The sequence below is a fragment of the Pseudorasbora parva genome, chromosome 7 (assembly GCF_024679245.1).
Source record: "Pseudorasbora parva isolate DD20220531a chromosome 7, ASM2467924v1, whole genome shotgun sequence".
Classification (NCBI taxonomy): domain Eukaryota; kingdom Metazoa; phylum Chordata; class Actinopteri; order Cypriniformes; family Gobionidae; genus Pseudorasbora; species Pseudorasbora parva.
Window position 1 is genome coordinate 39885256 of NC_090178.1, and position 22344 is coordinate 39907599.

Consider the following 22344-nt stretch of genomic DNA (forward strand, 5'->3'; position numbering starts at 1 on the left):
GAAATTTTTGCCCATTCCTCCTTGCAGAACAGCTTGAGCTCAGTGAGGTTGGATGGAGAGCGTTTGTGAACAGCAGTTTTCAGTTCTTTCCACACAGATTCTCGATTGGATTCAGGTTAGCCATTCTAACACCTGGATATGTTTATTTTTGAACCATTCCATTGTAGATTTTGCTTTGTTTTGGATCATTGTCTTGTTGGAAGACAAATCTCCGTCCCAGTCTCAGGTCTTTTGCAGACTCCATCGGGTTTGTCTTCAGAATGGTCCTGTATTTGGCTCCATCCATCTTCCCATCAATTCGAACCATCTTCCCTGTCCCTGATGAAGAAAAGCAGGCCCAAACCATGATTCTGCCACCACCATGTTTGACAGTGGGGATGGTGTGTTCAGGGTGATGAGCTGTGTTGCTTTTGCACCAAACATAACGTTTCAAATTTGGTTTCATCTGACCAGAGCACCTTCTTCCACATGTTTGGTGTGTCTCCCAGGTGGCTTGTGGCAAACTTTAAACAACACTTTTTTTTCTTCTTGCCACTCTTCCAGAAAGGCCAGATTTGTGCAGTATATGACTGATTGTTGTCCTATGGACAGAGTCTCCCACCTCAGCTGTAGATCTCTGCAGTTCTTCCAGAGTGATCATGGGCCTCTTGGCTGCATCTCTGATCATTCTTCTCCTTGTATGAGCTGAAAGTTTAGAGGGACGCCAGGTCTTGGTAGATTTGCAGTGGTCTGATACTCCTTCCATTTCATTATTATCGCTTGCACAGTGCTTCTTGGGATGTTTAAAGCTTGGGAAATATTTTTGTATCCAAATCCAGCTTTAAACTTCTCCACAACAGTATCTCGGACCTGCCTGGTGTGTTCCTTGTTCTTCATGATGCTCTCTGCGCTTTAAACGGACTTCTGAGACTATCACAGTGCAGGTGCATTTCTACGGAGACTTGATTACACACAGGTGGATTCTATTTATCATCATTATTCATTTAGGTCAACACTGGATCATTCAGAGATCCTCACTGAACTTCTGGAGAGAGTTTGCTGCTCTAAAAGTAAAGGGGCCGAATAATTTTGCACGCCCAATTTTTCAGTTTTTGATTTGTTATAAAAGTTTGAAATAGCCAATACATTTTGTTCCACTTCATGATTGTGTCCCACTTCTTGTTGTGTCTTCACAAAAAATTACAGTTTCATATCATTATGTTTGAAGCCTGAAATGTGGCAAAAGGTTGCAAAGTTCAAGGGGGCCGAATATTTTCGCAAGACACTGTATGTGTGTATGTTATTGTACTTTATTTTATTTGTTTACCTGCCCAGGGACAGCAGATGTAAATTAGCTGTTAGCTAACTCTGGTGCATTTACTATTAATTGTGCATTGTTCCTGTAAAAATAAAAAAAATAAACAACCAACCAACAAACCAACAAACAAACAAACAAATAATGGACTGAGTATACATATGTACAGTATTGTTCAAAATAATAGCAGAACAATGTGACTAACCAGAATAATCAAGGTTTTTCGTATATTTTTTATTGCTACGTGGCAAACAAGTTACCAGTAGGTTCAGTAGATTCTCAGAAAACAAATGAGACCCAGCATTCATGATATGCACGCTCTTAAGGCTGTGCAATTGGGCAATTAGTTGAATTAGTTGAAAGGGGTGTGTTCAAAAAAATAGCAGTGTGGCATTCAATGACTGAGGTCATCAATTTTGTGAAGAAACAGGTGTGAATCAGGTGGCCCCTATTTAAGAATGAAGCCAACACTTGTTGAACATGCATTTGAAAGCTGAGGAAAATGGGTCGTTCAAGACATTGTTCAGAAGAACAGCGTACTTTGATTAAAAAGTTGATTAGAGAGGGGAAAACCTATAAAGAGGTGCAAAAAATGATAGGCTGTTCAGCTAAAATGATCTCCAATGCCTTAAAATGGAGAGCAAAACCAGAGAGACGTGGAAGAAAACGGAAGACAACCATCAAAATGGATAGAAGAATAACGAGAATGGCAACGGCTCAGCCAATGATCACCTCCAGGATGATCAAAGACAGTCTGGAGTTACCTGTAAGTACTGTGACAGTTAGAAGACGTCTGTGTGAAGCTAATCTATTTTCAAGAATCCCCCGCAAAGTCCCTCTGTTAAAAAAAAAGGCATGTGCAGAAGAGGTTACAATTTGCCAAAGAACACATCAACTGGCCTAAAGAGAAATGGAGGAACATTTTGTGGACTGATGAGAGTAAAATTGTTCCTTTTGGGTCCAAGGGCCACAGGCAGTTTGTGAGACGACCCCCAAACTCTGAATTCAAGCCACAGTACACAGTGAAGACAGTGAAGCATGGAGGTGCAAGCATCATGATATGGGCATGTTTCTCCTACTATGGTGTTGGGCCTATTTATCGCATACCAGGGATCATGGATCAGTTTGCATATGTTAAAATACTTGAAGAGGTCATGTTGCCCTATGCTGAAGAGGACATGCCCTTGAAACGGTTGTTTCAACAAGACAATGACCCAAAACACACTAGTAAACGGGCAAAGTCTTGGTTCCAAACCAACAAAATGAATGTTATGGAGTGGCCAGCCCAATCTCCAGACCTTAATCCAATTGAGAACTTGTGGGGTGATATCAAAAATGCTGTTTCTGAAGCAAAACCACGAAATGTGAATGAATTGTGGAATGTTGTTAAAGAATCATGGAGTGGATTAACAGCTGAGAGGTGCCACAAGTTGGTTGACTCCATGCCACACAAATGTCAAGCAGTTTTAAAAAACTGTGGTCATACAACTAAATATTAGTTTAGTGATTCACAGGATTGCTAAATCCCAGGAAAAAAAAAATGTTTGTACAAAATAGTTTTGAGTTTGTACAGTCAAAGGTAGACACTGCTATTTTTTTGAACACACCCCTTTCAACTAATTGCCCAATTGCACAGCCTTAAGAGCGTGCATATCATGAATGCTGGGTCTTGTTTGTTTTCTGACAATCTACTGAACCTACTGGTAACTTGTTTGCCACGTAGCAATAAAAAATGTACTAAAAACCTTGATTATTCTGGTTAGTCACATTGTACTGCTATTATTTTGAACAATACTGTACCTATTTATGCCAGTTATGTGGGGGGATATATGTGGGGCCTGTGGTTACAAATAACAAATCCTGCTTGTGATAGTGATTGAAAATATCCACATCTGAGACTGTTACTAAATACTTCTACTGCAATTAGGCATATCAACAACAGTGTGCACACATTGTTTTTATACATGTTGTTTTTCTTTTTTGCTTCATTTTTGGTTGACTAGTCCAACAAATTTTTCAATTATGTAAATTAACTATTTTGTTTAAATCATTTTTCTTTCAGGATAATTTTAATTTGAGTAAAATTAAATCTAAAATCCATAGCAGAAGTATCAATGCTTGTTCATTTTTTCCCACTCTGACCACCCTTGTCTGTGTGCTGGAGCTTGTGGCTTGTTGCAAAACCATACAGAAGCAGCGCTCCTCCTGCTGCGTGCACTACTGTTAGAAAGCAGATCCAGACAGGAGTGAGTAGAGTCTTTCTGAAAGGCTATATTGATTGAGAGAGCAGTGATGGAGCACTCAGCCCATCCTGCACCCCATGCAGGAGAACAAATAGAAAGTTCAAGATTTTCAGAGGTGCCCCGCTAGCACAGTACCACTTTGGTAACATTTCACCATCGTGGGCAAAGACACGTGGACTCTCTCCTTTGGTCAAGGGTTTGGGTATAGTACAGCATAAGCCTGGGAAACTGCAGTCTTTAACATTATAATACACCATCTGCCAAATCCCCAGCGACGAAAGCAAAAATGGCTGTTCTCTTTGCTGAGCAGATCGAAACTGCAGCCCAGATTTATCTGGAGGTCTGGAAGCGTTTGATGAAGTTGCCTCAGCACATCTTTGTTTTGTCTAGACAGCAGACATCCACATTCAAAGCGGTTCGTCCCTTGTTGCTTTCAAGTAGTTTGCTTTAAAAACAATAACTGTGGGGAATCACAAATCCAATTTTGAAGTTCTTCTGGCTAGGGGTGGATTTAAAGCATGAGACTGCAGCCGAGGGAGTCAGTAATGCTTAATAGACCGACTTCCTGCCGCTCCCAAAACATCTCTGCCAGCACATGAAAGAATCCACTCAATAAAATTACCTTTCTTCTCCCTCTTTGACGTGGTGCTTGAGAGTGCAAAGCATTCAGAAGATTGTCCCGCTGCGCTTTGGGGCTAAAGTGCATTCACCTAGCGGATCTCGGACATGTTTGTCCAGCAGGCACTGGCTAGAGAGGGGCTAAAATTGCGCTCCCATTAGGGCAAAATTGATTTCTGTTTCAGTGTTTTTCATGTAATGTAACTACAGCCAGTGGAGGCCCAGGGTCTGCGATCCATCTCTCGGCCCACAGTACAGTTGAATTAATGGCCCCGGTGGCTATAGAAAAGCATGCACCAGCCTCTGGTCAGCTATTTAACCGCAGGGTGCGGTGCACAATGGATATGAGTTCCCTTTAATACTTTAGATCAACTTCTATGATTTCACTGCCTTCATGCAGAAATGACCTTAGCAGAGGAGGGAAAGATTACCTTCCTCCAGACGATTTTCACCATTACGGTCCATCTTTTTTCTTGCTCAATTTGCCACTCTCTCTATAGACTGGAGTCATAAACAACAGAAACAAAAAAGACGACTACACAGCTGGGGAAGAAATTCCAATTCAAAGTAAAAATAAGCAAAATGAGTTTCTAAAGAATTCTGCTATCAGCTGATAGGATTTGATTGCTTATTTCTTCCTGTCTCTCTGAAATACTTGATTGTGATTGGTCACATTGACCACATTGGTGTAGTGACACTATATTTGAGTGTTGTCTCAATTAGCTGGTTTATGTTAATCGAACGAAAGGTGTGTAGTGTAAGTGTATACATTTTATTTCTTCATATTAATTTCTTGCTTGTGAAAATTTTGAACTTACATTTTACATGAGATGATTTAAAGTAAAATCATGCCCATACAGTTCTATGTGTTTATTTGCGGCCAAAATTTGAATCGGCCTTCATCATGTCAGACTCTTTAGTTGTATAATGGTCAGACAGGTCACACATCAATCATGTCAGATTTCCTTGCTTTATTTCCTAAAAAGAAGCATTTACATGTCTAATAGTTCTCCCTTTGTCAACAAGCTTCTTAATTACCTCACAATCCCCCTAAAAAAAATGTTGAATATGGTTAAAAACCTCTTAACGTTCACAAGGACGTGGGCGCACTCAAGCTCTCTTTGCTTAAATTAGCTCAAAATTACTATCAGATGTAAGTAATTATCTTAAAAAAAACTATAGGCTACATCATTAAAAAAAAAAGATCTAAGACTAAAGATAGATTCTCATATGTTTGAGTCAAATTTATATACAGAGAAGTATTTTTTATTCAATCTTTATCCAAAATCCGCGGATGTATCATTATGAGCGCAGTAGACTGGGATGTGCTGTGTTTTCAATTCATTCTGGCAGCCGGAGGGCGCTGGAAAGCTGTACTACTGAACATTCACTCCATATATGACTCAAGAAGAACAGACACACCATGTGACATTCAAGGGGGTAATCTAGCACTCCAAAAGCGTTCCACCCATAGGGGTGGCCATTGCTAACCAAGCCATCACCTGCTGTTAGCATCCCATTGACTCCTATTCATTTTTGAGTCACTTTGACAGTGAATAACTTTACATCTGAGGCGTTTAAAGACTCCATTTGTCCATTGTTTATTTATAAAGAAACACGACAATGCATAAAAGGCTCCATTACCTTGTATCTTACACTATCGCCCCGTGGAAGCTGTTTTTGTAAAAATAGGCTAACGATTGCATCATAACCAAAGCAACTCTGTCGCAGTTCAGAAATTACCGTATAGACAGGAGGAGACGCTCAGAAGCAATCTGTTACTGTCTATGAGGCAGTCGGGGGGACGTGGAGACATAAAGTCTGATAAAGTCAAGGGGAAGAATGGGGAGATGCCCATAGTGAGCCAAAAGCAACGGGGGAAATATTTAAACAACGTGATTCAGATTTCACTTTCCACAACTACTAGAAGACTTACAGCTGTCAGACAGGTTGCTCGCGTCACATCTACGTCCTCAATCTCAGTCTGAGCCTGCGCAGTACGCTCAGCCATCAGGAAGTGAGTGCCTCTTATTAGTCTCATTATCCGCCGTTGAAGTCTATGGGATCGCTCTGTCCCTTTCTTTTACTGTCTATGGTGACATTCAGGAAGTGTCTGACATAAACAAAACAGCTTTCAGAGATCGTCAGACCTGGTTATATGGTTGGTCTGTGTTCTTTATGCCATGTTGGGTGGTTTCATAATAGATTATATTTATAATGCAATGCCATCGATAGGGCAGAGACTAATCGATAGGCCTAATGAGAATCGTTGTCAATGATTTTCATTGTCGATTTTATCGATTAGTTGTTGTTCATTCAGCGGCTTCATTCAAAAACACTAACTCATTCAAGAGCAAAACAAGTGACCGTTTTCATTATGTACTGAATCACTCATTCAGATGGTTTGTTAAAGAGTTTATCATTCAAAATTTAAAGGTGCTGTATGTAAGAGTGACAGCTAGTGGTTGAAATGTACTGTAGTCCAAATTCAAAATATTGGGAGTCCTGCTTGAGTGGAATGAGTTTAACTGATATTGGAATGCTCAGGCCGGTTTCACACTGCATGCATTAGTGTAAGAGCGTTAGCAGTTTGCTTTTTTTCGGCACCCATGTTAACAGATTAGAGCATTCACATTGCACGCAGAGGTGGCGCGGCAGAGCGTCGCAAGAGCAGAAGCAGAAGTGCCATGCTCTTTTCGGCGCAGAATCTATTTTTGCTGCTCTGCTTACGCTGAATTAAAGTCACTGTGCATTGTTCTTCAAAATGTACCGGATTAACACGAAAAATAACACATTCTACCATGAAATCGTCGTTAAGTGTTCTTTGTTTCACAATCACCATATGACATAGAGCGCTGTGAAAAATAAAAATAAAATACATGAAAACATCACTGCCATAAGTTTTCTGAGGCTGTTTAAATGATTAAATGCAAATCTTGACTTTAAACTTATTTTTAAAATGTAAACTACCTATATAGGCTACCTACAGCATGTTATATCTGTTTGGGACAAAAGGGAACACGGTTGCATTCGCAGCAGATATATGCTGCCCATCATAAATCAAAGCACGAAACATACAGGGGTTGGAAGAGAACACTGGAAAATGTAACAGAATGGAAAATGTTTGTATGTATGTGCACTACACACACTGCGGTTCAGCTGCAAACACTGCCTGTGTGAAAGCACAACGTTTGTGCGCTGCTACCGCTCTCTATACGCACAGCTTCTGGACTGCCACTGCACTGCTTGCATTTGCAGTGTGAAGTCGACAGGTGGGTTTATCCGCATTTAAATGTGCCTCTGTTCATAAAGATTTTTAGATGGATGCAGAGGCTTTTTAGGTCCGCTAGAATCTCCATCTCTGACCCAGTTTGTTTGCTGGCAGATTGTTTTCCACCAACTGCCAACCTGTGGTGTCAAAATACTATTGGGTAGATTGGCAATGTGACTTGTCACACAGAACAAAACAAAAACAGATATTCTGACATGAAATGCACATTTCAAAGTGAAAGAACTGGCTGTAGCATTGTTTTTCAGAGACACAAGTATGTGAACTCAGCAAGTTTCCTAAATATCTGCAAATATATGATGGTATTTTTATGCTTTACTACAGTCAAAAAATTATACAGCACCATTTAATGAACCAGCAGTAGCTTTTATTACCTGAGTGAGAGTGTTTAAGTTTAAATTTGAGGACCAGAACTTTCTTTTTGCCCCCATTACCTTTTCTCCTTTAGACTGTGTGATGCAGGGCTAATTTAATGTGATTACATTGAATATGTGCAGATGACAGTCTGATGTCTCTGTTTCTCTCTGTAGGTTCAACAGATTGATAGAGTGGTCGAGGTTGTGGATGAGGCTGTCAAAGGTAAGACACACACACACATGCACGTGACTGCATCTGTCACTGCAATGTGTTTGCAGCTAGAGTTTTTTCGATTCCAATGCTAGTATCGGAAATATCACCGAAACAATTCTGGCATCAGTATCGGCGAATACTTGAACCCATGTACCTATCCGATACTATTTTCTTAAACAAGACTCATAGTTATTCTGATCGTTATTTTTGCCTAACCGCTGCACGGTTCTTCTCTGCTGCTCAGAATGCATTGCAAACACAGAAAGTTGTACTGTACTGTACCACTGTTAAGAGCACCGAAGAAGAAATGAAAACATGTTAACCCTAATACCCTATTGGGGACAAATGTGGGCAAAATTATTTTAGTTATTTTAGTATGTCCGCTGTTGTTGTGGCAAAAATATACTGAATATACTATAAAAATTAACTCTGTTGCATTATTGAATAAGAGACAAACCTTAGCCAATTGTCTTTATAACGATTTAATTCTTGCAAGAATTAGCTATACAGCCATCATGAATCCTGCACAGTGCTAACTAAGGAGACAAAATACGGCCCAAGACCTTATACCCCTCAGTGTCCCAGTAGTTTTCCATACAGGAAAAAAAAAAAAAAAACACACACACAAATGGCCCCCCATCTGTCTTATCACAGTTGAACACTGTGGTCAGTGTTTAAAATTAAACGCGATAATCAGTGACGCCACAATCGCTTTGCATTGTGGTATATGAAGCTCTCTGAAGTGTACATATGAAATAGACTCGCTCCCTTGGTCAAAATTGAGGGAGCAAGGGTCTGTCCATATAAACTTCCCTTGTCCACTTCACGAAGTGTAACGCACTTCAAAATGGCGTTCGCAAGTGCGTGTCTAATAGTGGAGTGGAACGCAGCAAGAGTGTGGCCCCTTTAAGAGCTGGAATATAGTGTGGTGTTAAGAGATGCACGTTCCCTATTGAACTGCCAGTATTTTGTGTGTGTGTGCGCTCCAAAATGTGCCGCGATTCACACGAACAGTGTGAGAAACACAGACTTGCGAGCACTCTTTTTCAGAAAAGTAACCTGCGTATTCATAAACTCTCAAATTTCTGTTGAGACATTCAGATGATAGAGTCAGAATTTGGCCTAAACAGAATGAGAACATGGATCCATCATGCCTTGTTACCACTGTGCAGGCTGGTGGTTGGGGTGTAATGCTGTGGGGGATGTTTTCTTGGCACACTTTAGGCCACTTAGTGCCAATTGGGCATTTTTTAAATGCCATAGCCTACCTGAGCATTGTTTTTGACCATGTCCATCCCTTTATGACCACCATGTAGCCATCCTCTGATGGCTACTTCCAGCAGTATAATGCACAATGTCACAAAGCTTGAATCACTTAAAATTGCTTCTTGAACATGACAATTAGTTCACTGCACTAAAATGGCCCCCACAACCACTAGATCTCAACCCTCATTATTTTCCATAATGTAATGATAAAATTTAACTTTCATATATTTTAGATTCATTGCACACCAACTGAAATATATCAGGTATTTTATTGTTTTAATACTGATGATGTTGGCATACAGCTCATGAAAACCCAAAAATCCTGTCTCAAAAAATTAGCATATTTCACCTGACCAATAAAAGAAAAGTGTTTTTAATACAAAAAAAGTCAACCTTCAAATAATTATGTTCAGTTAGGCACTCAATACTTGGTCGGGAATCCTTTTGCAGAAATGACTGCTTCAATGTGGCGTGGCATTGAGGCAATCAGCCTGTGGCACTGCTGAGGTGTTATGGAGGCCCAGGATGCTTCGATAGCGGCCTTAAGCTCATCCAGAGTGTTGGGTCTTGCGTCTCTCAACTTTCTCTTCACAATATCCCACAGATTCTCTATGGGGTTCAGGTCAGGAGAATTGGCAGGCCAATTGAGCACAGTAATACCATGGTCAGTAAACCATTTACCAGTGGTTTTGGCACTGTGAGCAGGTGCCAGGTCATGCTGAAAAACTAAATCTTCATCTCCATAAAGCTTTTCAGCAGATGGAAGCATGAAGTGCTCCAAAATCTCCTGATAGCTAGCTGCATTGACCCTGCCCTTGATAAAACACAGTGGACCAACACCAGCAGCTGATATGGCACCCCAGACCCTCACTGACTGTGGGTACTTGACACTGGACTTCAGGCACCTTTATTTCCGAATGACATGCAAAATTAGCTTTCATCCGAAAAAAGTAGTTTGGACCACTGAGCAACAGTCCAGTGCTGCTTCTCTGTAGCCCAAAGTGGCTCGACCTGGGGAATGCGGCACCTGTAGCCCATTTCCTGCACACGCCTGTGCACGGTGGCTCTGGATGTTTCTACTCAAGACTCAGTCCACTGTTTCCGTCAGTCCCCCAAGGTCGTTGGTGTGCAATGAATCTAAAATATATGAAAGTTTAATTTTTAATTTTTAGGTAGGTAGGTAGGTAGGTAGGTAGGTAGGTAGGTAGGTAGGTAGGTAGATAGATAGATAGATAGATAGATAGATAGATAGATAGATAGATAGATAGATAGATAGATAGATAGATAGATAGATAGATAGATAGATAGATAGATAGATAGATAGATAGATAGATAGATAGATAGATAGATAGATAGATAGATAGATAGATAGATAGATAGATAGATAGATTGACAGAATATATTAGGCTACTATTGTGGCCTACAGTAGATTTAGCTACATATCTTTGTAATAATAATAATAATAATAATAATAATAATAATAATAATAATATGTCTTTACTAATAATAATAAATATGCTTAGATGGATGCTTATTTTTCACTTGATTTGTTGTAAAGAGATTATTTTCTGGTTAATATATCATTTTAATCAGTTATATTGTAAAACTAAAATACCTTTTTTCAATTTGCGGTGTTAGATTTGTGGCAACATTTAAAGTTCTTTTTTTCTTAAGAGAAATAAATAATATTACCAACAAATGCATGTCAGATAATAAAAATACTGTTTTTTACTTTATGTATTTGTTCATATTTTATTAAAGGATAAGTCTGAAGCACACCATAAAATAATTCTAGCAATTCATACAGGGCTATACCGTACAGATACACACCCAGGTATTGGATCAGTACTTGGTATCAGCCACACCCGAGCCCAGGTATCGGAAAGGGAAAAAGGGTATCGGAACATCTCTATTTGCAGCAGGTCTCATGGTTCATGTTTACAGATTTGGTAGAACAGTGTTTTTCGTCTCTCATAAAAGCTTATATGCATTTTATTTTACCTTTTTTGGTGATGAAGTAGTTTAGTGTTTTTAAAGCAGTTTTTCGTAAATGGAATGTTTTTTATGAAATGATGCTTGAATAAGTAAAAAAATAAAAATGTACAAATGCTATCCTGCCGCTGCTCAATGACTGAAATCTTTCGAGACATTTCAACAGTGTAATCAACAAATGAACATGGTTAAAATCATTGTCTTGCACAGCAAGATTGTTTAATTTCAGCATTTTAATAAATATATATTTATGCACAATAGTTATCTAATTTAAAATATAACATGCACATATAGACTAAATAATATAATGCATTATGCTTCTTAGAGTGTAAACATGCTAGAATCAAACGTAAATTTATCTAGTTTGCTTTAAGTGATGGAATTTGTTATTACTGTGGTCTTCAGGTCATTTGCGTAAGCACTTTGATTTCAAGTCAAGTCACCTTTATTTATATAATAATAATAGATTTTATTTATAATGCACTTTTCATTCCGAAGAATCTCAAAGTGCAACAAAGGGAGGGGGGGGGGGGGACAACAAAAAATGAATAACAAGTAAAAATATAGAATACTACAAACAATCAACCAACACAGAAAACAGAACAGAAACAGAGCTGATGGTGAACAGAAACAGAGCTGATGGTGAACAGAAACAGAGCTGATGGTGGACAGAAAACAGCTGATGGTGGAAGTCTCTGTTAGCTCCGCAGCACACTGTTAGCTCCGCAGCACACTGTGGTCCACTCCATGTTTCAGATTTCTCCCAGCGGCAGTGATGACATCGCCGAGGCACGACAGCTGAAGACCAGATGATGGGTCTTCTTCATGATGATTCAAACGATGGGGATCGCTGCAGCACCATGCAGGAGGCAGAACATTCCTCCGGGCACTTCTGTGGACACACCGGGGCCGGCGCAGGTGTCCAAGCCGCTCCACGGTCGCAATGCAGGACGGAACAGCGGCGCAGCCGAGAAGCAGAACATCCCAACATCATGCCGGACGCCGACGACGAGAGCCCGGATGACGCTAGCCCGGTGCAAACTTCAGCCACCATGCAGCCCAAGCCCAAGGGAGACCACCAGTGAGCACCCGCGGCGAGAAACATCAAATGTCCTCCAAACCAGAAACCAACCGCAGCAATTCAAACGTAAACATTAGAGAAGCGGTTGAAAACGACGAAACGACGAACAACGACCTCTCAGTGGCTGCCAGCAATCAGCAACAGTCCCAATTGTAGCTCTGACTGTTAAACTAGTCACAAACATAAGGAAATAAAATAAAATGTAAATCTAATAGTAAATTAACATGATTTGTTGTGGGTGGAGAAGCGGCGAACAGACAACGCCAGCGTCCTCTCCCCCACGTTGCACTATATAGCACTTTATACAATATAGATTGTTTCAAAGCAACTTTGCAGTAATAAACAAGGACAATAATTATCAATGATGCAAACAGAACTCAGATGCAAATATTGTCATTGTCAACTGAATTTAGTGTCAATAGTGTCAACTGAATAGTGTTGTTTCAGTTCAATAACTGTAAAGTTGCCCCATTGTATGGTGACCAGGAGGGGACATGTGCGGTTCACTTAGTTTTGTTGTGACCTCAACATATTAACTATTAACACATATGCCATATTAACTTGTGTTAATGTGATAAGTCATGTCCACAAGATCATTTTTAGCGAGGTAATGAAATCCTTATGTTGTGGCCTCGAGACCCTATATTGAGGGAACAACATCTATTTTTCATGGCCACAAGTTAAATGGGTAAACAACCTGCATGACCATAACAACCTGGAATTATCAGCAATGGATAGGCCTATATTAATATTTATTTTTAGCTAAATAAAGAGTGAAATTAAGAAATATTACAAATAAAAAAGATACATATTGCTTACATTATATTGTGTGAGATGGTCCCTAGTCAGTAGAGGTGTTACAAGATCTTGTCATCTCGTGATATTAAAATGTGAGATTTCTTGTCAAGTAAAAAAACTCACAATATTGCCATGACATACTGTGAGGGTGAAATTAGCATAGATATATATTTGCCAAAACCAAAACTATGTTTACATTACAGCCTCCACTGTTGTTTTGCTTTTTTTACAGAAGTGAAAACCATTTAATTCAGTTGGATAACTATTTTAAACATCTGCTCTGCTCATCCAGCATGAGAATAAAAAGCAAACAAAAATAAATAAATTCATTAATTAAAAATAAATCACATGCCTCAGTCAGATTTTTATTAAGCTGTTGGACATGGGCCAGGCTAGGGCCTAGATTTGAGGCCCGTTCAGGGCTCTAGTGTGAATACACTGCAGGATCTCTCTCCTAGTAGAAACCAAACTCAACCAGGGGAACAGTGGTTTGATTCTTGGCTGCATCACAAATTAGATTGTAGATTAATTTTATTTGATACCTTTCAGAATATTTCATCCAGTTCCTTCTGCTTGAAGATCGGGATACAAGAGGACAATGTCAGAAAGATGCTGCATGACAAAGTCGTAGCTCTCTGTTTTGGAGCTCTTATCAGAGCATGACAATACAGTATATGAATGACACAAAAAGTTTCAATCTTCAAATGATGTCTCTAGTTTATTTGTTAATCTTTCCCCTAATATACCTGGGTGATAATGGTAATTTCCTTCCTTGTGTTTTAGACTTCCTTGTGTTTTAGACACAGAATTTCAGTTCTATGTCTAAAACTTTTTTCAGTTTCAACTCAAGTTAATAAGAGCTTTCACATTTCAAAGTTTGCGTACTCAATTCAATGCATTTGTTTTTACAATACATAATATTTTAAGCAGTTTGGTTAAAAAAACAACCTTACTAACACCCTAATGGACAAGTCAAATGTGATGCTATTCAGTTATAAAATGTTAATATGTGCTGTAGATTTATCTGTGAAATTTTCCATACAAAATATTTCAAAATAGTATTATTATTTCCAGCATTATAATCACATTTATTATTATACGCATGAACCACACACCCCACCACCCCCAACCTACCCAAGAACGTGTCATATACATGCCATAAAGTGCGTATCAAATGCACGTGAAAAACTGCGTAGCATATGCACACCAAAACTCATTTTGGCGTGTACATTCCACGAGATTGCACACTCATTACATTTTTACTCATTTTTACTCAGTACTAATTTTACTCATTACAATGTGATCGTGTTGGATATTACTGAGCTAGGCTATATGCGTTTAAAAAAGCATAGCCTATTAAAAAGATACAATTGCTCAGTTCAATGTGTTGGGAAATCAGGCATTTTGTCCTGCGTCATCTTTATTTCAAACGACCCGACCGACCGCGACCCAAATATCATAAAAAATATTTCTGGATGACTCGTAACTGCGGGTACCCGTGGGTGACCCCAGGCACCCGCTCGTTTTGATCAACCCGCACATCACTGATTCATATGCATATGTAAAATAACGTGATCATCAACATTAAACATCATATAAATCCAAACTATCTGATATTACTGAATAAAATGTGGACACAGGACAAGCTACAGGACTGTGCAAACATTAGTCACATTGATGGATATAAATGTAGTGAATTATTATTATTCATAAAACAATATTCTATGGGCTATTAAATATTTGTGAAAATTATATATATATATATATATATATATATATATATATATATATATATATATATATATATATATATATATATATATATATATATATATATATATATATATATATATATATATATATATATATATATATACATAATTCACCTGCTATATATATATATATATATATATATATATATATATATATATATATATATATATATATATATATATATATATATATATATATATATATATATATAATTCACCTGCGATATTGCTAAATGTGCCTGATTTTTCATATCAACTGAAGAATACTGCAAATGTCCCTTAAGGGCTAACTTTGTCCATATATTTTTATCTAATAAGATAGAGTTCTCTGTTTTTTTCTTTCTTCATATCCATCTCCTTTGTCCATTTATTGTTGAACATTTTCCCTCCTTATATTTTAGATATATTTTAATAGAATTTAGTTGTCCCATTTCAGTGTTTTCACACTCAATTCAATGTATTGGAATAGTCAATATAAATATTGTTTAAACAACAACCTTACTAACACCCTAATGAACAAGTGAAACAGCACGTTTTACTTCTGCCGCTGTCTTTGTTAATTGTGTTATATTCTGAACGAATGCACTGGCAGTGTAGGTAGGACATTATAGACAGCTTTTTTCTAATGGCAAGGGAAGGTTTAGCTGCATCATATCTGGCTTACATTAGGGCTGTCAAATTAAAAGTAAAATTCTAATATGCATCAAAATGATAATGGGGTGTTCTAGTCAAACCCACTAGATGAAGTGGTCATTCAAAACTTTGCACAAACTCAGAAGCTCAATGCAAAAATCTTACGTGACATCAAAACCATAACCAAGCCGCTCACACAGAAATGTTCTGTGCTGCTTTGTCATTTTTTTCTATATAAACATACTGGACATCTTTGACACTATTATTATTATTATTTTATTTTTTTAATGTTATGTACTTTTTATCTTTTCAGATGTTATTTCATTGCTTCGAATAAACAATTTAATGTGGTGCATTAATATTTTGCTCATTGCACCCTCTTGTGGTCTCATGAGACAATACAAGCTTTTTCCCCCTGAACTGAAGGCCTATTAGTAATATTTGAGTAAAAGAAAGGTTAGTGTTTCAGCCATTTTGACAGCCCTTGCTGTTTTTTGTGTCAAATTAGCATGTTTAATTAACCCATAAACATGGAATGTTCCATGTTCAGAAAAAAGTGAGAATGAGCTGCTTTTCACACTGCTGAGAGAGAGAGAGAGAGAGAGAGAGAGAGAGAGAGAGAGAGAGAGAGAGAGAGAGAGAGAGAGAGAGAGAGGGGGGGTTCAGCTCAAGGTTTCTCATTGTTCTTTTGCTCTAAACTATAAGGAATCAGGATCATTCATGACTCTATCTCGTTCTTATGCCTTCTGCTCAGTCGGCATGCAGCAGACATGTGATCTCATGAATTGAACAGCTATAGGCATTCTGGGGAAAGGACATCTCATGGCCTGCCTCCTGTGGCCTAAAGTTAATGTGTGATTATTTTGAAACGGAACACAATTCTTTATTCTCTTTGGCATCAATCTGTATTCATGGCTCGTGGCATATTGGTTCTGTGCCATTCCTTATTTGTGATGCTGTGTTTGTGTTCAAGGTCACTCTGTGCGTCTGCTGGGTCAGAAGAAGGAGAAAGGGAAACGTCTGGGAGGAGCACGGCTGGATTTGCCCAAGATAAGGAAGAACCCGTTGATTGAAATAATTTCCATCAATACAGGGTAAGTGTGCCGTACAAGCATTCATGAGATATTCAGTCATCAGAGGATTCTGTTTCCAGCTGAATGATCACATTGGCATAGTGTGTTCGTGACTTCCCTAAATCAGTCAAACCCTGATGGTCTTCTCTGTGTGTTTGTTTGTGTGTGTGTGTGTGTGTGTGTGTGAGAGAGAGAGAGTGTGTGTTTGAACCTAATTAACTGTATATTTTATAAAATATATATTTTATAAAATATTGTATAAAAACCCTCCAAAAATGCTTTAATTTGTAAAAACTTCATAAAAATAATTCTTGTCAATGTTTGGTGTAATGACTAGGCTGGGTAAACCCAGCCTGATCTGCCGGCGATTTGATTTCGCCCTGGAACGGTACATTAATTTCAATTGCTTCGGTTACACTTTTGCGGGAACCAATCACAGACTGGCTTATTCACCTGGCGTGCTATTGGCGGGTTTAACACGATGGCGGATAGAGAAGCGATGAGTTGTTGCCAATTAATCACGCCTCTTGTGGTCTGATTGGTTGAAGGACTATCCAATTGTGTACAGAGTCATTTGAATAATGCTCGTTTAACACGCCTCTTGTGCAGTAGAACATACATAGCAGACTCCCCAGACAAATGCTCAATCTTAAATTGAGCTTGGTCTGGTTATAGCTAGACAATGTAAGGACAGTATGAAGCCATCAACACTTACTGTTGGATTGTAGATGCATTGTTTAAAGGGTTACTTCAGCGATTAGCATATGGCTTTGTATCAGTAGAAACCCTGGAGTATATTCAAATGATCGTGCTCCCCCCTCTTATATCCCCCTGAGACAAGAGATTTATGCATTTTATTTCTGGAAAAATTCCTCTCCTGACGCAAATTGACGATATTTGCGTCACGAGAGGAATGATTGCCCAGAGGCTAAAGACTACAGCCAGCAGAGGGAGCCTTTTCCGCATGTTTTCAACTCGTGCATGGGGAATGGAGATCACACTTAGCACAGCTCAGCTACACGCATGAATTTAAACGGATGCTAAGCAATGTAAGTGTTTTAACTTCTCAAATTAATTTCTATGAAAGTTAAGCTTCCAAAGGCATGAACTGAAAACGCGTTGTGAATGTATGCTGCTATGGTCGCGAATGTGGTCGCGATTACCTCAGCTCTCATCACGAGAGCTCATCAACTCATTTATGACGTTAAATGTAATCTGAGTCTGCTGTGAAACTCACGCGGCAACTCGTTCGTTATATTGACACGTTCAGTATTTAATTGTAGGAACTCAGTCTCTGTAATCCAGTAGCGGTGGCTTTGTGAATGGCCTCACAGGGCAGCGAAGCATTCTGGGAATTGTAGTCTTTCATCCCCATGAGACAAAAATACATTTTCTGTCTTTTCTCAGTCTAGAAAGCACCAAATTAAAAAATAATTTCACATTTCTACTACATTAATGATCCAGTTTAAATACAGATTCATCTTCCCAGCGCTGAAGTACCCCTTTAAGTCCATGTTACTTTCATTAAGAATGCACTGATGTACTGTGCTAATGCTGACTTTGGTCGCTGATTGACTGATGTGACTGAATTGAGAAGCAGTTTTATTTTTTCATCAGTACTGGAGCACAGGCCCCACATCTCATTTTGCTTTTTTAAATACTTTTTTGGATATATGGATAGGCTGCTGTATACTTATGTACTTGTTGTACAGATTCGTTCATCACTGCTTCATTGTTACAAAAAATAGAAGTCATTTGCAAGTTTCGAGGCATTGTAGTTGAATGTCTACCTCATCCATCATTCTTTTTGTTTTCAGTCTTATAAGATATCACTTTACAGTGTGCGAAACTGCTATTGAATTGAATTGTCTGAAAGAATCAAACTGGGCAACCGCAAAGTGGTATTTCACTGAGGTTCATGCATCAGTAAAACAGGTCTATCACCGCCCCTGGTTGAATCCCAGTCTTTCAAAGTACAACATAATGTTCTGCTGATTGTGAAGTACTGGAGAGTGTGATCTCTTTGCAAGCAGAACTGCAAAAAACACTCTCCCTGTCTGCCATTTGTCAGAACAGGTCATTCAGAATTTGTGTTATGATGTTATGATCATTGCTTAGTGGTTTTAAGGACACATTGATTCTGATTTTGTTTGTGGTGATTGGCAGTGTGTTCACATTGACCATATTAGTTGTACACTGCTAAACATGACCTTTATTGAGCTGACAGCAAGAACAGAGCTTTCAGCACAATATAGACCATTTTAATTTATCCATTAGGTTCATGTTGTTTGTGCCATTGATAGTTTCTTAATCAGTGACATCCAGTGGTGTCAGTACTGCAGAAGAAACCTGAGTGCTGTTGGTTTGCTTGTTTGTTTGACAAAATTCAGGCAATTCCCCAGCATGACAGTGGCTTAATTAGAAACTTATTGCTTAGTGTCACTTAGAAGCAAATGAGATGCAAATGGTAACATACCGAGAAGCAGAGGAGAGTCATCCTGGGAGGAGAACATGCTGTTTGGGGACTTTGTGACTTTCTGCTGTTTGTTTTTATTTTTTATGTAAAGTGAAGTTTGTACATTACTGAGGACTTTCTCCTGGTGTTTTTCTAAACAAATACTGTCGGAGCAAAGTGTAGCTGCTAGTTGTGTGTTTGAGGTTGTTTATTGAAGGAAATGAATTATTTCATATTTAATAATTGTTTACTTGTCACATCATCCTAAATAAACCTGTTCGAGTGTGATACCTCGAACTTTCAAAAATATTTTTTTTGTTTAATCGACGCATAATCCTCAATAATCCCGTCTCTTGTGTGATACCTTGGATTTTCGAATATTCCAATCTATAATGATTTCTGACCTGTAAGGTTGCCAGGATAATAATCATACACTGTTTGTTAATAGGCCAGAGGAGAACTGGCACCCTGGCTAAGCCTGGTTTCTCCCAAGTTTTATTTTTCTCCATTATACCCTGATGGAGTTTTGGTTCCTTGCCCCTGTCGCCTTTTGAAGCTGCTTTGAAACAAATGTCATTGTAAAAAAAGCTATATAAATAAAGCTGACTTGTTTTGTCTCATGCATATTGTCTTAAAGAGCTCTAGCCATTCATTATAAGCCTGATGTTAATTTAAGAGCAACCTCATATGATGACCTCAGCTCTTCTCAAACAGCCTAACAGGGGACTAACAGATATTGTTCACCCAATTCTTTTATCTTTCACTCACTGCCATTAGATTCCAAACTTATAAGACCTTTGTTCATCAAATTAAGATTTTCACTTAAAGTCTATTCACCCAAAAGGCTCATAAAGAGATTGTAAAATAAATCCATATGAATTGAGCGGTTTAGTCCAAGTCAACAAAATATTTTGACAGTGTGACTGACTTGCTATACACAGGTAAAACCATGCTGGCAACTCACTAGTCATGCTATTATGATATAATGAATCTATACGTTATTAACAACAGCAACAATGAAACAAGCCTAAACACAGGTAAAACCCACCTAATAAATCTAATACAATATAAATTACTATATTAATAACATAGTATTCAATATAAATATTCCACATTTCTGCCCAAACCATGGTAAATATAGTCAGTGCTGTTACAATACATTCATGGTAAATGTTTGTAAAGGTGCTGATTTTGGGTTTAAAAAGTCAAGTCACTTTAATTTTTATAGCACTTTTTACAATACGGATAGTTTTAAAGCAGCTTTACAATGATAAAAATAATGCAACAAATGTTGTTTTGGATGTACAGCATCTCCAGAAGAAAGCCATTTTCCAACTTAAGTTTTTACTTGATTCAATTTCGTTGAAAAAATCATTAGCTAGTAACTTAGAGGAAATATTTTAACGCATTCAGGCTGTTCATTTAAAAATATGAAAACAAGTTATAAAAACTATACCGTTATCATCTCAGTGTAAGCTTAAAAAACGTGAATATGTGGAAATGGTGAAAGCATGTACATGCATAGTGTGTTTAATCTATAGACATGCACATTTGAATGCATGTGTGTACAGGCACATAGTCTTTACACAGTGACATCACCAATAACAGTGCGTATCTGTGTATGCTTTTTGAACAATTTTAGGAAGACAATTATAGAGTTTAGGTTCTAAACAGCAAAATGATCTACTGATTTTGATATTCTAGGTATTATCAACTTGTTTTACAGATGCTAGAAATGTGGCTTTCAAATGAAAGATTGGTATCAAAGAGCACACACAACTGATGATGAGGACTTTAAAGAGAATCCATCAAGTGTTAGACAGTATTTTAGGTTACTACTTATAGAGCTTTTCTGAATTAAGTTGCAAGAAATTACTAGTCATGACATTTTTTATATCAGCTATGCATTCCCTTAAGGCCGGCGTATACTGTGTGAATTCAGACATTCGGTAGGTCATGAGATATTGCAGACGCTACGAGTCAGTGAATTTGATAATCGAATCAAATCAGCTGGCACACGACACGACTGCACTGCACGGCGAGCCGGTGGCGATCACACGAGCTATCGCGTTAAACACACACTGTAAAACCCAACAAGTTACGGTAACTCAAACCATTTGAGGAAACCGATTGCTTCAAACCAATTAAGTTTTAAAACCATTAAGTATGAGTACTGAAAACTCATATACATTGAGTTAAATTAACTCATATTTTAGTGTTGTTTAAGTGTTAAAACTTATATTTTAGTGTTGTGTTGATCAATTATTAAGAGTAAACTGAACTTAAAGATTTTAAGTTAATTTTATTAATTCAGTTTGAATTCAGGTAACAAATCTAACTAAGTCTTAACAACTACATGGTTACTTAAATGGTTTTAGGAAACCGATTGCGGCAAATGGTTTAAGTTCATCAAACTCAAAGTGATTAAGTTACATAAGACTAAGCACAAGCTAACATTGGTACAAAATGAAGACAGAACAGGAGGGTATTTTTAAGTAATTTATTGAAATATAACATTTACATCATAAATACAGTATGCCATATGTTCACAAATATAACTAGACAAAAAATATTAGACTTTTTCACCAAATAAAACAGCACAAACATGTTTAAAAAAAGTCATAACATTTAAATAACAAAACATATAAAATAAAAAAATTATGTAAAAAGGTACGTTTCCTCAAAAAGCAAAAGCACTGTATGATCTTTAATGTACTCTAAGTGTATTGCACTGACCGAAGACTTGGCAGACATCACCACCTCATCTTTAAAGACAATCAAAGCATCCAGTGGGTTTAAAATTAACGTTCCCTCTTCCTCCTCGACAGTAAGGATGGTGACTGTTGGCTTCTGCACCTGGTCAAGCTCCTTTTTCTATTTGCATTGGAAAAAAAGTTTGTATGTCACCACATATAAAAATAACCCTTGTCAGGGCAGACACCATATTTCAATTTTCATAAATAAAAAAAACGTTGTTATAAGGAACGGATTATTGTTGATTTAATTGGGCGTGTGCTTATTTAAAACCCTGTAGTTCAATTTTGTAAAGATGTTAAGTTGTTTGTCAGCAAGGTTTAATTGGGGGAAAAACATTTTCAGGGGTGTATCAGCCGAATGTTCTAGACCTTGAATTGAATGACGAATTGAATTGAATTGAATTCAAACGATAATGCACACATTGCAAAACATTTGTTTTTCATGTCAGTATGTCATAAATAGAAAGAGGCAACAGTTTACTGTCAAAGATTTGTCGCTCACAT

General features: G+C 37.9%; 1 protein-coding gene across 1 annotated transcript in view; it reads left to right on the forward strand.

Annotated features, from left to right (window-relative positions):
* cdkal1 (CDK5 regulatory subunit associated protein 1-like 1) overlaps positions 1-22344 on the forward strand; it is a 394373-nt gene that overhangs the window by 145568 nt on the left and 226461 nt on the right. Inside the window, exons 6-7 of the mRNA XM_067449825.1 lie at positions 7975-8023; positions 16530-16650. Coding sequence (XP_067305926.1) covers positions 7975-8023; positions 16530-16650 — 170 coding nt within the window. The remainder of the gene's footprint in view (positions 1-7974; positions 8024-16529; positions 16651-22344) is intronic.